The 17,508-nt window shown below is 41.4% G+C and overlaps 1 protein-coding gene across 1 annotated transcript in view; it reads left to right on the top strand.

The window, feature by feature from the left end:
• LOC136577888 (sodium channel protein type 2 subunit alpha-like) overlaps window positions 1–16,002 on the top strand; it is a 101,677-nt gene extending 85,675 nt beyond the window's left edge. The window contains exons 22-26 of the mRNA XM_066577808.1: window positions 3,734–3,791; window positions 4,536–4,673; window positions 7,066–7,166; window positions 9,258–9,528; window positions 14,778–16,002. Coding sequence (XP_066433905.1) covers window positions 3,734–3,791; window positions 4,536–4,673; window positions 7,066–7,166; window positions 9,258–9,528; window positions 14,778–15,949 — 1,740 coding nt within the window. The 3' untranslated portion in view covers window positions 15,950–16,002. The remainder of the gene's footprint in view (window positions 1–3,733; window positions 3,792–4,535; window positions 4,674–7,065; window positions 7,167–9,257; window positions 9,529–14,777) is intronic.
• The last annotated feature ends 1,506 nt before the right edge of the window (window positions 16,003–17,508 follow it).

The raw sequence follows: 17,508 nt of genomic DNA, 5'->3' as shown, positions 1-17,508 counted from the left end.
TGGTGGGGGACCCACTAGTGGAATCCCCATCGATCTATCAGTTTTCAACCATACAGTGGATGGGTAAAAACTGAACAAGAAAGTCCCATCCCCAGAATACTCCTTTAAATGCCGTGGTCAAATCTGAACACAGCATTTAAATGCCCTGATCATTGGGGTGCTGTTTGGGTGTCATGGGAGCCCAGGGTTTTGGGATATATTACAGTCTATTGCATAAGCAACCAAACGAGGGCAAGTTCAAGTCCCCCTAGAGGAATAAAAAAAAGAAACTGTAAAAACAAGTGCCATTTTTTTTTCAATTCTAAACAATGAAAAATATTAGCTGAAACTTCCTCTTTTTCCATATATATAATTAAAAACTCAAACAAATGAAAAACAAATTTGTAAGCACTGCATCTCTAAAATTTCAATCTATTCAAATAGCTATTTATCCCACACGATGAATGTTGTCCAAAAAGAAAGCATAACACTGTTTGGTCAACCCTTCCCCAAGAAAAAAATAAATAAAAAGTGAGAAAATGGTTGTACCTCAAAATGGTATAAATTGAGACAACAGGTTGTCCAGCAACAAAACAAGCCTTCACACAGCTACAGCAATAGAAAAAAAAAGTTACACTGGTCAGAAGACGACGAACGAAAGTAATTATTACAAAAAAAAAAGATATTTTAGTTTTTAAAAGTAGTACAACAAAAAAATATGATTGATATTGCTGTAATACTACTGAGCCACAGAATAAAGTTACCATGTCATTTGTTTCGCAGTCTATATGTCATAAAAACTGACCACCCCAACCCCCCAAAAATGGGGGAAATTTTTAAACGTTTTCCAGTACATTATATGGTAGGTTTATAGTACCGTTGAAAAATATAACTCATCTTGCAAATAACAAGCCATGTTGATGGAGAAATAAAAAGTTATGATTTTTTTTTAAAGTGGGAAGAAATAAGAGCCAAAAATGAAAATTGGTTATGTCCTTATGGGCTTAAACCAGTTTCTGAACATTTGTAAGCTATTATTGTTATTAGCCGTTTACTTGTTCATGCCCCTCGGCGACCCTAAAGCTGAGCTCCCTCCATGTTTTTTGGTTCTGCACTGCTTCTTTCAGTTGTGTGATATCCATGTCAGTATCAGCTTTGACAGTATCAGCCATCGTGTCCTTTAGCACCAGGTCTTCTTTTGTGTCTAATCTGTCCAAGCATTATAGATTTTTCTAGCACCTATGCTTGCATTACATGGCCAAAATATGTGGGCCTGAGCCGGTCATCTTTTCCTCCAGTGTAAGCTAAGTACTAACAAATTCAAAGAAATTTAAAAGGGTTGTGCGGTTCCCGGATAATTTTGCTACAATAGGGCTAAAGGGATTAAAATAATAAATTGTAACATACTTTCCCCTCCATGGCCACTGGGATCCAGTGCTGCAGCCCGCTATGGTCCTGGTGGTTGTTGTGATCCCTTATGTCACAGGAACTCAGGGTATCACTACAGCTAATGAGAGGTTGCAGCATCAGCACTCGTTCTCCTGGCATCACTGCTCACATCCTGACTAGCATGATGCCAGGAGTTCAAGAATGTGACGCTGTAGCCTCTCATTGGTTGCAGTGCTGGATCCCGGCGGCCATGGAGGGAAGTATGTTTCAGTTTATTATTTTAACCCCAACAGCCCTATTAAAGTGGGATTGTCCGGTAACCCCTTGCCCCCTTTAAATTAAGTACCCACAAAATACTGAATTCCTGTTTTCAGTGTGTGTATAAGGGAGGCTACTAGGAAACAAAACCACTAACAGTGTCCCTGAAGATTGACAGCCTCTAGAATCTTGAGAAACATAATCTATAGCTGGTCATTACTGTGAGGACAATAGCATAAAGGTTCACTGTATGTACCTCTGAGATCAGTGCCATGTACCTCCTGAGAACCTAGCACCAAACTTTCTTCCTAATAGATTTTATATGAGGCTATTTAGGCATTGTATAGTATATTATTTTTGCTGTGTATAAGGACAACACAGTATAACCTTACACCCTACTGTGTGTGGCAGTGGGTCCACAGAAAGTACCACACAGACTACCATTCAACATAAGATCAATCCTGATACCATTGGTGGATTGGGAACTTAAAGTGGCCAACTGTTTTAGATTGGTCAAATTTGGAGGAGTATAGGGCCAACACAAGAGCCCCATGTGGCGCAGAGCATTAGGGCAGCAGAATGCAGTCCTAAGCTCTTGCTCATGACCTGAAGCTTGCAGGTTCAATCCCTGCATGGTTCAAGGTTGACTCAGCCTTCTATCCTTCTGAGGTAAGTAAAATCAGTACCCAGCTTGCTGGGGGGTAAAGATGACTAGGGAAGGCAATGGCAAACCATCCCCACAAAAACAGTCACAATGTGATGTCACCCTACGAGTCGTTCACAACTTGTTCTTGCACTAGGGGACTTCACCTTTTACCTAGGGCCAACACAAGTAGGCGGGGTCAGCAAACCATTAGCTGTAGCAATATTTATGATAAGTGACGACAATGTAAAATGCAATGGTAGCTGGTAGCCTAATCCCAAGTAAACAAACCATTGCACTGGTAGACTGGGTCAAAGCAATACAGCAGTAGGTGGACCAAGCACACCAGTAGGTGTGCCAGCATATCAGTGGATGGAGTACAGGTCACTCATATCAGTACTACTGGGTACAATGCAGCATTAAAGGGGTTTTCCAGACACTCTTTAGTGACATATCCTCTGGATGGGTTACCAATAGTTGATAAGACCGGATCAGCTATTTGGGTGCCCTTCTGTCACTGGCAAAACACCCAGGGTATGGACCGGAAGCACATTGCTCCGAATGCTATGTAGTGGCGGGTGATGGTAATTGCAGGTTTAGCTCTTATTAAAATCATTGATAGCTGCACGCTCAATTACCAGTGCCAGCCGATATGAAGGGGTTGAAGCTATCTGCTTTACTTCATTAACAGGGTTGTGGCTCTGATAGTGGGTGCCTGAATGGCTGATTGGCCAGGATGCCAAGGGATCAACTATTGCTGATTTATCCCAAGGATAGTTCCTGAATAGAAATTGCCTGGAAAACCCCTTTAAATTATTATACTGTCTCTCAGACGGCTCCATTAGTAATGTATCGCAGTGGCCAGCCCTCTGTAAGGGCTCATTCACACGAGCGCTGTTGGCGTACATTAGAGGCGCGCACAGAAAGCGCTTCTATAGGAGCCAATGGCTTCCTATAGAAGCGTTCACACGAAAGAATTTTAGACTCACTAAATTCATGTACCTGCCAAAGATAGGACAGGTCCGTGGTGCGGGCAAAGATAGGATTACCTATCTTTCATGTGTGCTTTCCATTGACTCCTATGGGAGGTGGAAAACACTCACTACTCACCTCAGATCATGTGAATATGCTAATTCAAATAGCTGTAATTCACCCGTGCATGCAATCTTTAGTGCAGTATAGCCGCGATGTTGTCACATGCCTATACAGAAACAGCGCTTGTGTGAACCAGCCCTAAGAAAGGAAAGCAGTGAGTGGTCTTCTAAGAAATCAGCTGTCAACCCTCTGGGAATTGTCCTGGTAGAATACTTTGTCAATCTGCCCCAGCCTGATCCCAACCAAAATACCGTGATCATCCCAACATCTTTTTTCCATTTGTAATTCTATGTAGCTTTGTAATAATATATAATTTTGGTGCTGATAATAATAATGTATACTTTTTTCCTCTTTTTTTTTTTTGCAAAGGCCACTTTTAAAGGATGGACGCCTATTATGTACGCAGCTGTTGATGCAAGAGCCGTGAGTATAATTATTTCACCTCTGCTTTGGGTTTGCTCTGCAAATAACTGATTTTGCATAATTGAAGCTTCACAATATATTAGATACACACTCACGGGCCTTTTTTTTACTCACCTGTAAAAAGCCTCTTCTGATACCATCTAAATGCCTGTTACATAATGGTGAGAGAAATGGAATGAATTAGTAGAGTTTATGCATAGAATGAATCTGTAGAACAAGCTAAGGAATAGAGATGAGCGAGCTTACTCGATAAGGCAAACTACTCGAGCGAGTAGCGCCTTATGCGAGTACCTGCCCGCTCGTCTCTAAAGATTCGGGTGCTGGTGGGGGTGACAGGTGAGTTGCGGCGGTAAGCAGGGGTGAGCGCGGGGGGGGGGGGGAGATCTCCCATCCGTTCCTCCCCGCTCTCCCCTGCCGTTGTCGCCCCCTGCCGGCACCCGAATCTTTAGAGACGAGCGGGCAGGTACTCGAATAAGGCGCTACTCGCTCGAGTAGTTTGCGATATTGAGTATGCTCGCTCATCTCTACTGAGGAACTTTCTACATACTTTACCGATCTTCTCCTGAGTCTTGTTTGTCGTGTTTGTTAATCATTACTATAAATGGGAATGTTTACTAGATAAATGTCAGTTCTTCCGCTTACGATTTTAATAGATGGCTCTTGGCATAAATCTTCATAGGGCTTCGTGTGATGCATTTGGTATTTGATTCAGTGTATTAATGATATATGCTTCTTTTTACATAGAAAGACGAGCAACCCAGATACGAGGAGAATTATTACATGTATTTATACTTTGTGGTCTTCATAATATTCGGGTCCTTCTTCACCCTTAATCTCTTCATTGGTGTTATTATAGATAACTTCAATCAGCAAAAAAAGAAGATGAGTATTACCTGCCATGGAGCAGTAGATAATATACTATATCATGGTCAGAAATACATGACGTTTAATGGGTTTGGAAAGTCTTCACTTGTTTACATTTTGTTATATCATGACCCTGTGCATATTTAAAAAAAGTTAGTTTTTCCCCATCATTCTGCAATAAATACCCTATAATGACAAAGTGAGAACAGAGTTTTAGAAATCAGTGTACTTTTTTTTTTTAATTGAAAACTTAGCATTTTGCATTGGCATACGTATTCTGACCCTTTGGTATGACACTTAACGTTTAACTCTGTGGGCCTGCCATTTATCTCTCTTGATCATCTTTGAGATGTTTCTATACCTTGAGGAGAGTCTTCTGTCGGAAATTTAGTTGATTGGACATCATTTTAAAAGAGACACTCCATCTATATAAGGTCCAGCAGCTCACAATGCATATCAGAGGCAAAACCAAGCCATGAGGAGGACAGAACGGCCTGTCGAATTCGGACACAGACTAGATGTGGCTGCACAGCATGGACTCTTGTCATTATGGGGTACTGAATGCAGAATGATAGGGGAAAACGTACATCATTTTTTTAAACTTGCACTAGTCTACAAAATAAAAAAATGTAAAAAAAAAAGTGAAAGGCTCTGAAGACTTTCCGGACCCACTGTATATGAGCCAAGTGATGTATTTGTTAGTCAGTTCTAATTTCTATCATAAGAGTTAATTTGTCTCATTTCTATCTATCTCCTATCTCTCTATCTCCTATCTCTCTATCTCCTATCTCTCTATCTCCTATCTCTCTATCTCCTATCTCTCTATCTATCTATCTATCTATCTATCTAATATCTATTTATCTGTCTGTCTGTCTAGCTATCTGTATCTATCTGTCTGTCTAGCTATCTATCTAGATATCTGTCTATCTACCGTAGCTATCTGTCTATCTACCGTAGCTATCTGTCTAGCTATCTAGATATCTGTCTAGCTATCTAGATATCTGTCTTATCTGTTTAGGACAGGATTGTCTACATACCCTATTATGGCATATAGGTGCCAGAGAAGAATTCCCTGCTATTTTAGCAAGAGTGGAGGCAGAGACACAAGGCAAAGCTTTTGGGCCTCAATGCAAAATCTATAACAGGTCCATTGTTAGCTATAGTACTGGTCTACTCATCTATAATAGGCCAGAAGAATTTTTTTTAACAGCAGAAGACATGCAGGTTAATTTACAGATCTATGGAGTCAGTGACTGATAGCTTGTGAGAAGCTGATAAAAGTACTGTTGACTACAAGCCTGATGAAGAAGCTAAGTAGCCTTGAAACTTGTGAATAACATTTTTCTGGTTAGCTAATGCAATCATCACCTCCTTAATACTTTTAGTCTTTTTTATACAAAAGTACTCAACATTTTTATGGCTAAAGGCTGATTTAGACATAACGAGAGTTGCTCAAAATTCGCTCAAAAGAATCTTTTGAGCGATTCTCGTTCTGTCTAAATGCACTGACCATGCAGTTTGCACGAGTCGTTGATCGCTGAATTGTAGCTTGCTAGAATTGAGGGATCAGCTGTTATCAGTGGAGCAGGCTGTTATCACAGCCAACTGCACTGATAAGATTATTTGTGCCTGTGTCCTGCTGTGAATTCACAGCGGGGACACTGGCAGTCAGAGCAGAGAAGAATACAGCTATTTGTTTTTGCAAAACAGCTGTATTATTCTATTAGTGGCCGCAGCTGTGTCCTGCTCTGCCTGCATAGCTCCATAGTAGCTAATTAGCTACCATAAAGTATGCAAAGATGATCGCTCAAAACTGTCACTCAAACTATCGTTTGAGCGACTTTTGAGTGATCATCTGTCAGTGTAAATGGGGTCTTACACAGTACTGCACTATTTTTGTGCTACGTACAGAAGAAAGGACAGAAGATGCACTTGGGGGTGTTAACTATATTTTTTACTATGAAAAACAATTTCTATTGTCCTACCCAATAAAGAGTATTCCCATATGAGCCAATTATAGCATATACTGAGGACATTCCAGAAAAGTCTGACAAGTGGGTCCAAACTTTGGTACCCTGGCCTACCAGTAGACCCTTGGTACCCTGACCCTTGTCAATAACTGCATCTATTCACAGACTAGATGTGGCTGCACAGCATGGACTCTTGCATACTTAAATGAAGATAGCTGGCCATATATACAGCAGCCTCTCAGTTTTGTGTGCAGTTGGATGAAGCCAACTCCCATGAGGGAGTCTGAGGAACCCTTTTTCTGAAAGGGTGATGGTTCCAGAACTGGGACATCTATGGCATAGCCTGTGGATATGATATAAATGTGTCAAATTGTAGCAGATCTTTAGTAAAGTGGGAAATTACATTTATACTTAAATTTATGTTGTGTTTAATACTTTACTTAGGGGGACAAGACATCTTTATGACAGAAGAACAGAAGAAGTATTACAATGCAATGAAGAAACTGGGGTCCAAGAAACCACAAAAGCCGATCCCACGACCTAAGGTCAGACTATAAATTCCAATGCAAAATGACGTTAGTCTGTATGTGAACTAGGCCTTAAGGTGCATTTACACGGAGCGATGATCACTCAGAGATCATTCAAACGACAGTTTGAGTGACAGCTTTGAGCGATCATTTTGCATAAACTATTAAGTAGCTACTCAGCTATTTAATAGCTAATTAGCGTGCTAATGAAGCCTTAGCTAAATGCAGTTAACAGCCCAAGGGCTCTTATCTGCTTTCAGTTCCTTTGTTCTCCAACGGGAAACAATGCTATCAGCACTCTCCATGGAGAACTCCTGATAACGCCGAATGATGATTTTTAGGTTGGCCTGAATTTAATGATCAGCTAGCAGTGCACGAAAAGTGCACGATGGCCGCGCGTTTAGACTCAATGATGATCGCTCAAACGATTGCTTTTTAGCGATTTTTGAGCGATCATCACTCCGTATAAATCCGCCTATAGATATAGATGTAGCCACATTTAACCTGACTATGATAACCTTTTGTGGCATGTTATCTTATCTTAAGCTAACTAAAAGCCATTGTTATCTTATCTTAACACAACAAAACCCACTGCAAAGCTACTGAATGAGCAAATAAACTGTTATTTATCTTTATATAACTGAAAGTTATCTTAAAAGCAATGTATACCTTGCACTCTTTTTCTTCTTTTAACCCCTTAAGTACCAGACTGTTTTGGTCCTAAAGGGCCAGACACATTTTAGGGATTTTACCCATGTGGTATGTCTTTTTCCATGACATATTGGGGTATTTTGTATAGTTTTTTTTACTGACTTTATTTCCCAATTTTCAGTTTTATTGGGGGTAAAAAAACTAAAAAATATATATATTTTTTTAAATTAATAGTTGTTTTTTTTAAATTATTATATTTATGCTAAGGTAAAGTATGGGAACGGGTTCCTTATTTTGTTTCGCACATTTTGATATATAATATGTATAGTTTGGGATTACAGGGTGCATCTATTGATGGTTTTGGTTGGCTTCATCTTTGGGTCATTTTCTTTTTTATGTATATATGTTTATTTTATTCTGTAATTTTTTAACTTATTTTTGTAACAGTTTTTTTTTACCATCTATGTCCCCCATAACATCATATAAGACGTCTGGGGATCATTCAGAAGGTCTTTTTTTTAATTTCATACTTTTCCACTGTAGCTGGGGCAACTATAGGAGCCCCAGTTACAGCGTAAAACATTCCTATGCAGTGACAATAGTCACTAACAGAGCTGATTAGGGTCTGATAAAACCCTGCAGCTCTGCTGTAACAAGGAACATGTGATCACCGGGTAGCATAGTGGAAGTTATACTTCAACTTTCACTTTTTAGTACATTGAGCTTGCTGAACTTCTGCACATTCGTCAGAGAGACCGGCTGATCTATGCTGGAAACACCCTGGAGCCAGAAAATTGAATGTAGGAGAGCCTGCAAACCAAGTATAAGACTTTCTAAATGCATGAGAATGAAAACTCAATGCAAAAAAAGCACATTTTTTTTCTGCAGGGACTTAATAAGATATGTTTGTATTGATTTTTCATGCACACAGGTTTCCATGATATTTAACCTGTTGAGAGTCAACTATTGCAATGAACTGGCGGGCAATGTTGGACTAAAACAATCTTCTTGTTCCTTTGATTTATGACTGCTTTATGTGGCTTGTTGACTCCTGAGCAGCAGCGTAAAACCTGATTTCTTCATTATGACCCTCTTGGGCAAACCAAATTGTTACTATCTGTATACGTTTTGCCAGGTTTGAGATTTGTGGCAATGTCCCCACATCCTTCCTGCACAGATAGCATTAGGATGACCAGTGCTTGGCCCCTCTCCACAAGGGCCCCATGTCTACCACAGGAGTTACTGTATCTAATAAAAATGGAAATGTTTGCAGTGCAAATTAATCTTATCAACTGCAAACTATATAGGCATTCTGTGTAAGCCATTGGTTTTTTAACTACAGGTTGATAAACAGGTATCTTAACCCCAAAGTTGATTCAGGTTCACAAGTTTTATTGCATATTATATCAGTCATTCATGGGTATATTTGTAGTGATAAATGATATTTTATTTCCACAGAATGTTTTACAGGGATTTGTCTTTGACATAGTGACAAACCAAATATTTGATATCACCGTCATGTGTCTCATATTCCTTAACATGGTAACAATGATGATTGAAACTGATGACCAGAGTAAGGAAATGGAGGACAACTTGTACTGGATTAACCTGGTCTTCATTGTGCTCTTTACCGGAGAATTCCTTCTCAAACTTTTTTCCTTGCGCCATTATTATTTCACCAATGGATGGAATATATTTGACTTGGTTGTGGTCATAGTCTCCATTGTAGGTAAGTCATGGTTCTATTGGCTGAATTAAATAGATATGCCAGTCATATCATCCTGTTTATCAGTCTAGGGAGGCAAGAACTGCAAATAAAATCATCTAAAGGGTTAAGGACTCGGTTAATGACTTGTTCACATCAGCATCAGAGGTACCGTTCAGAACCTCCATTGTAGATTTCCATGAAAAAAGCAGGATAAAAAGCATAACATGCTGTGTTATTTCATACTAGGAAATCCTGGACAGAAACAGAACTGAGCCCATTGCTGTTAATGGGGTCCATGCAAAGCACTTTTGTTCTGTCATAAGACGGATCAGGTTGCCGTTTACCTGCATGGAAAATGAAATCTTCTATCACTAGTGTGAACTAGCCCTAATAAAACTGATTTAATGTATAATGGAAAGTTGTACAATTCATCACAATTTTCAAGACTGCTGCTTTCTGTCATTTAAAGTAAACCTCAGTTATTTACTTCCAGAGGATGATAATCTGCCCTGGCCATGTGATTATTGCACAAATGCATGGCTTGTTACAAAGAAGATAACTGATAACTGTACTGTAACTATAAAGAGCCATGCACCAATGTAATCATGGTATTGCATAATGTGGGCTGTAAATCAAATTGCAGTGCAAGTAATGCAGTGTATTTTATGCTCTGTTCATATCGGGTTTTGTTTATATGCAGGAAGTATATGTGAGGGGAGCGACTCCCACATAACAGAGTATTAAGAGATGGAGCACATGTTGTAGTCAACAGATAACAGTCTTTACTTGACAGCTGAATCAGCAGTAGAGTTTGTAATTACCATACACCATCGATGCTGCTCCTGGACATTGGAATCAGCAGTACGGTCACTTGGTATTAGTGTATCTTGACGCCACCAGGAATTTCTGGTGCAGTCAAGATTGAAAGGGGGGGTGACGCCCCCTGAACGTGATTGGCTGCTCAGAGGGAGAGCCCCCAGGTCCTGCAAGGGCCCGACACAAAAAATAGAGAATCCATAACAGCGGGCGCCGGAGCTGCAGCCGCGAAACCCCCAGGAATAAGTGCCTTGCCCAGCAGCATCGGCTGTGGCGGCGGAAGGCAGAAGGAAGAAGGCTCCGTCAGTGTAGAAGCGCTGGCAGGAACAAGTCGCGCTTCTACTGGTGGCGGCCCAGACGTCCCCTCACAGTAGAAGCACCGCACGCCGTCACCAGCAGGGAGGCCAAACTTAAGCCGGGAGCACCCATTATAGGCTACTGATGCGGCCGCCACAATGGAAATGACAGCCGTCGCCCGGGACCAAGGCGTAATGTCAAGGCAGCAGGGACGGAGGCGTCAGTTGGGACTGATAAGTGAGTGGGCGGCAGAGTGTCACGCTTGCCTTGAATGCCATCCGTAACGGACAAGAAAAACACGCTGCAGCATCTCGATAGATTCGACTTCCAGGGCTGCAGCCGTACACTCAGGGTTACTACGGTTATTAGCCTTACATTATGACATGTAAATGCTGCCATGTTACAGCTGTAACAGGCCAGCATTTACAGATTATAATGTAAGGCTAATAACTGTAGTTACCCTAAGGCAGGGTTCACACGGGGCGTATTCCCGTCGGAAATCTCGCGGTTTGGCCGCAGCAAAAACCACGAGATTCCCGCCGGGAGAACCGCCGCGGCTTAAAGCGGCCCGGCCGCTTGCTTTTCCGTTACGACTGGCGCTCCCATAGAGGACAGCGCGGCCGTGACATAAATAAACAAAAAAAAGAAAGTAAACAGACATGCTGCTTCTTTTGGAACCGCGGCTGCGGTTTCAACTGGATTTACTGCCGCGGATTAGCCGTCCCGTGTGGACGAGATTTCTGAGAAATCTCATCCACATTGCTGGCTAATTCCGAGATTAGCGGCCGCGGGCGGTTTTGCCGCGGGCAGATCTGCTGCGGCAAAACCGCGGCAAATCCGCCCTGTGTGAACCCAGCCTGACTGTAAGGCTGCAGCGCTGGGACAAATCTATTCACACTGTGCTTCTAGGACCTTTTGTGCCTTCACCCTATCGGGAGCTGAGAGGGGCGTTCCTCCTGTCAAACTCCTAGCTTTTGGTGGCGTCAAGGTACACTAATACCCGGTCACTTTAACTTTGCATAGAGTTTCAGAACATAGCAACACAGTTTCAAATACTTTAGCAATGCTGACTGTAATAATTGGCATCACTGTCTTGGCTTGGCAGCCCTTGTGGAAATAAGTCTTTGTCTCTGTTATATTCATTGGCCTCTGTATAGCCACAGTCTCTTTATACAATCACAGTCTCCTTGTACATTTGCAGTCTCTTTGTTACTTATCAAGCCTGGTGTAACTCAAAGCACACTCAACATGGCAATCAATAGTATACTCTCACAGTCTGTAATGGTGTAGAGCTTGCTCTCTTTGTGGCAACTTTATGGGTCAACAACTGGATCTACTGCAGCTCAGTGGTTCAGACTGACCAGGTGCTTTTTTCTGATAAGGAGGTTCCAGGGATTTTCTCACAGCTCACACATTTAGGCTACTCCAAACCTCTAAGCAGGCATTCAGGGTTTCTTTCATGGCCCCTGTCTAGACTACACACAACATTTGTCAAGTGCTACGTTTGCTTGTACACTTCACCACCACGCCAACATAGTAACCAACTTTGTGTGCCACATCTTGCCTTTTATACCAAAACATGCATGTTTCTGCAGGGCATGAAGCATCCTATTATTCGCCCACTAGACACACATATCCTGCCCAGTACAGTGACCTGTTGATGTACACCTTTCAATGGCCACTAAATCTGCAATCTTGATCACATAAACATAGTCCACATAGGCCACGATAAAGACTGTTACAATTACCCAGCTGCATATTACACATTTATAATGCACAACATTAGTAACACTGAGCATTAATTTAATAACCATCTATCACTGCAGTATTTTTTTACAATCAAACTCAGAGTTTGAATAGTTAACAGTAATCACGTGACTACAGCATTATACTACTTCCTTCAGTAAAAATTAGCACTTTACTCCTTACCTCTAGTTAAGCTTTAGCAGGTACAGCATTTTAGGTTATTCCCTCACTAGACATAAGTTTTTTTTAACATTTTCTGAATGGTCATCAGCTTTCTGTTATCCTACTAAAGAAACCCTAGTAAACACAGTATTTATATAACTCCATTATTTTAACTTTTAGGATGCATTCACACAAGCATGTGCATACATAGGTGCGCACAAACCGTGCATCCATGTACGTGCAAAAACACACGTGAATGCAGGTCCATGCCCATTGCTTTCAATGGGGCCGCGACTGCTGTCGGCGGCCCCATTGAAAGCATTGGGCTGTTGGCAACCCCTGCTGTGATTTTCAGGAATGGGCTTTAAAAAAAGCCCTTCCCTGAAAATCATCCCTGGTTTGTGTAAAAAATGAAAAAATCATATACTCACCTGTCCGCCTGGGCACAGGCGCTACTTCTCTGCTTGGTCCCCGGCAGTGTAGTGTAGTTCTCAAAAGGAGATTCCCTGACAACATACAGAAAACATTGTGACCCTCTGCTACAGCTGTAACAGCTGTTGCCAAGGATTTCTTCATCTCCGCGAGGAGTCCCCTCATCACTCAACACTGTGACAGCACTGTCAAAGTGTTCAGTGACAAGGGGACTCCCCGCGGGGATGAAGCATTTTCCTGCCACAGTTGTTACAGCTGTGGCACAGGAGTGCAATGTTCTCCCATATCTTTCAATGTGACCAGTGAAAGCAATGGGCTGCCGGCAAGCCCTGCAGGGAGTTTCGGGGAAGGGCTTTAAATATAAACCCTTCCCTAAAAATCATCCCTAGAATGCACTAAAAATAAAAAAAATATATAGTTACTGCTCCGCAGCTGCCGGGGCTCAAGCGTGTCCAGCCTCATCTTCTCCCTGCACTGCTCTGAATCTCTTGCAGCAGGCGGGGATTTAAAATCCCCGCCTGCTGAAAGGGCTGTATCTGATTGGCTGAAGGCAGCGCTCAGCCATTAATCGAATGACAGCTGAGTACTGCCTGTGATTGGTCACAGCACTCAGCTAATCACAGGCAGTGCTCAGCGATTAATTGAATTCAATGAATGGCTGAGTGCTGCCTGTGATTGGCTGAGCACTGTGACCAATCGCAGGCAGCACTCAGCTGTCATTCAATGAATGGCTGAACACTGCCTGTGATAGGCTGAGCACTGTGACCAATCAGAGACAGCACTCAGCTGTCATTCAATGAATGATTGAGCACTGCCTGTGATTGGCTAAGTGCTCAGCCAAACAGATACAGCCTTTTCAGCAGGCAGGGATTTTAAATCCCTGCCTGCTGAGAGAGATTCAGAGCAGTACAGGGAGAAAATGCAGTTGGACGCACCTGAGCCCTGGCAGCTGCGGAAAGGTGAGTATATATATTTTTTTATTTTTAACACATTATAAAGATGATTTTCAGGGAAGGGCTGCAAAAGCGCCGCTCACATTGAAAGCAATGGGAAAGCATCGTGCTACAGCTGTGGCAGGGGAATTTTTCAGCCCCGCAGGGAACACCCACGGAACGCCGGTGGTAGGCGAGTATTGATGTTTGTTTTTTATATGTAGTGTTAAATTTTCCCTTTTGAAATGAAGTTGTCAATGCTGTATACACACTGAATGGCCACTTTTTAAGAGAAAACTGCCCTTTCAAAATTGGCACATCCTTGTATGGAAATTAGAGTATAACACGATTGAGCTGTAACAGTAGACAAGCAGTTTGAGTACCATTGCTGTCTAAGAGAAAAAAGAAGGCAAAAAAGTGAAAAACATGGATTACTCAGCTATGGAAAATTACCTGATCAGATGAATCCAGATAACATTTGTTACACCGTGCTGATGGGAGGGTCAGAATTTGGGGCAAGCAGCATGAATTGATGAACCCTCCCTATCAGCTGTTCAGAGCATGTCAGTATTTCATTCTCCATCTAATCTGTAGCAACTAGAGATGAGCGAGCATACTCGCTAAGGCAAACTACTCGAGCGAGTAGTGCCTTTTGCGAGTACCTGCCCGCTCGTCTCTAAAGATTTGGGTGCCGGCGGGGGACAGGGAGCGGCGGGGGAGAGCGGGGAGGAACGGGGGGGAGATCTCTCTCACTCTCTCCCCCCAGCTCCTCCCTGCTCACTCCCGCAACTTCAAAAAGTATGAGATACAGCATTATAATACTGGTATCTATAATGTTTAAACACATTTTCGGAATGTAACATGCTGTTTTTGTATTTCCCACAGGCGTGTGTCTGGCACAGATAGTAGAAAAATTTTTCATTTCACCCACACTATTCAGAGTAATAAGACTTGCGAGGATTGGAAGAATCTTGCGCCTTATTAAAGGAGCAAAGGGAATTCGCACTCTACTTTTTGCATTGATGATGTCACTTCCTGCTTTATTCAATATTGGTCTCCTGCTCTTCTTAGTTATGTTCATTTACGCCATATTTGGAATGTCCAATTTTGCCTATGTGAAGGATGGGGGTGGCATTGATGATCAAATTTTTAACTTTAAAACATTTGGCAATAGTATGCTTTGCTTGTTCATGATTACAACATCAGCAGGGTGGGACCTTTTGTTAGATCCAAATCTTAAAACTGGAAAACCAGATTGTGACCCACTCTATCAACATCCTGGAAGCAATGTAAAAGGCAACTGCGGTAACTCATCGATTGCCATTCTATTTTTTGTCAGCTATATCATCATCTCATTCCTCATAGTAGTAAATATGTACATCGCTGTCATTCTGGAAAATTTTAGCGTGGCCACTGAAGAAAGTGCAGAACCCTTAGGAGAAGATGACTTTGACATGTTCTATGAGGTTTGGGAAAAGTTTGACGCAAAGGCTACACAGTTTATTGAATACGATAAACTTTTTGATTTTGCAGATGCACTGGATCCACCTCTACAAGTACCAAAACCAAACCACATTCAACTCATTGCCATGGATCTACCCATGGTAAATGGAGACAGAATCCACTGCCTTGACATTCTGTTTGCTTTTACAAAACGTGTTTTGGCTGGAGAGGAAGGTATGGACGCACTACGTATAACAATGGAGGATCGGTTTATGGCCTCTAACCCATCTAAGACTCCTTACGAGCCCATTACAACTACTTTACGACGTAAACAAGAAGAGGTGTCTGCTGTTGTTATACAGCGTTCCTTCAGGCGTTATCGATGTAGAAAAGCTGCTTGTGCTTCTAGGGTGCCCAAGAAAAATAAAAGTAAACGTTCCAGTATAGTATCCAAAAATGAGGGAAGGTTTGCAAAATATATTGATACCATTGAATCAGACATGTCCAGTTCCACCATGTCACCCCCTTCCTACGACAGTATCGAAAAGACACATGAAAAGGAAAATGCTGACGACGAAGAAGATGGTGAAGATAGAAAAAGTCATACAAAATAAATTTACGTTGATTTTTGGGATGCAACATTTATCAAGATCATAGAAGACTAAAAAGGTCCACAGGTGTTTGCTTGGAGATCTATGCCAAATTGTCTATTATACTGTATGTATGATGTAAAGTTTAGTGCCTCTAAATCTATATGGAAATGAAGCTTTCTATTGGATTTACAAAAGGTCTATAAACTTTCGAAGGCTCATTTTTGTATTCAGATGATGAACTTTATAATGCAAATTATCCACTTAAGCTAAGGGTCATTTCGGCTTAGGTGTCTATATACTCTGCTGGACAATCATAGTGACTTCTGCTGCTTATTTTTTGAAATGTCATGTGACTATTACTCACACTGTCATTGGATGCATTGATTAGAAGTGAAAACGAAAAGTTCCATCACCACCGATGATGGATCAAACTTGTGAAAACAGCTAATTACCATTCAACATTATCAAAGCTACAGAATTGATTTTTACCGATTATCTGTTGACTACATGATGATGTCCGATGTTCAATAATATGTTCAACAACGTTAACGTGCCTCTGACGTCACAAATGGTTCCTATTCTTCAGCTTGAACACGTTCTACACGTTTCTGTAAAGTGCTCTTCTGTACAAAGAAAAAAAAAATCACTGAACACATATACACATATATACATATATATTATGAGGGAATTTTTGTTGAACAGATGCAGTGACATTTTTGAAAAATCTACTCTCTACAATCAAATGTTCTGCTTCTTAGATTACTTTATTCGACAAATACTGTAAGTTGCTCACTCTGGAGGTCTTGCCTTCTTTTTTCCGGTCCTCCAATGATGAATACAACTGGGCAGAATAAAGTTTTCCACTGCTTGGATTTCACTTATTTTATAGGCTTGGCATAATCAGATGGCTCAGAAAACCTACTTACCACAAGGAGGCCGAAAATAAAGACCCAAATTAATTAAGAACCTTGTCAACAGTCAAAGTGGAAGAGGTAGTAGGAGTCAATTGCGGCAAATTTATCAAAACATGGACACCACTAATAAATTTAGCGCAGTTTGACTTCTCACAACAGGCAGAAATCAAATCAGAAATGCATTAGAATTTTTAATTTTTTTTAAAGGTGTTGTTCTACTTTAAAAAAATGTAAACAACTAGCCACGACCAAAAACCAAAAAAGAAGCGATATTCTTTTGCATTCGGTAAGCAGCACAACGGCTCCTGTGGCTCTCCTGATCTGTGTCTACAATGGAAGTCAGGTGACCGCTGCAGCCCATCAGAGGCCTCAGTGTCATCATCATGAATTCCTGGCATCATGAAACCCAGGATGTAAGTACTGATGCCAAGAGAATGGATGGTGATGCTGCAGCGATCACCTGACTTCTGCTATAAACACAGACCAGGAGAGCGACAGGAGCTGTTGCAGTGCTAACAATAATGAGAAGAGAGGTGAGTATTGCTACTTTTTTAAAATTTTTGTTCAGCTGTTTTTGTTTTTTTTTAAGCGGGACAACCCTTTTTAAGAAATCTAACCTAAAGTATGTCTCCTTGGAGATCACACCCACAAACTTGGAAAGTGACA

This window comes from Eleutherodactylus coqui, chromosome 8 (assembly GCF_035609145.1).
Source record: "Eleutherodactylus coqui strain aEleCoq1 chromosome 8, aEleCoq1.hap1, whole genome shotgun sequence".
NCBI lineage: Eukaryota > Metazoa > Chordata > Amphibia > Anura > Eleutherodactylidae > Eleutherodactylus > Eleutherodactylus coqui.
This window is presented reverse-complemented; position numbering and strand designations above follow the sequence as displayed.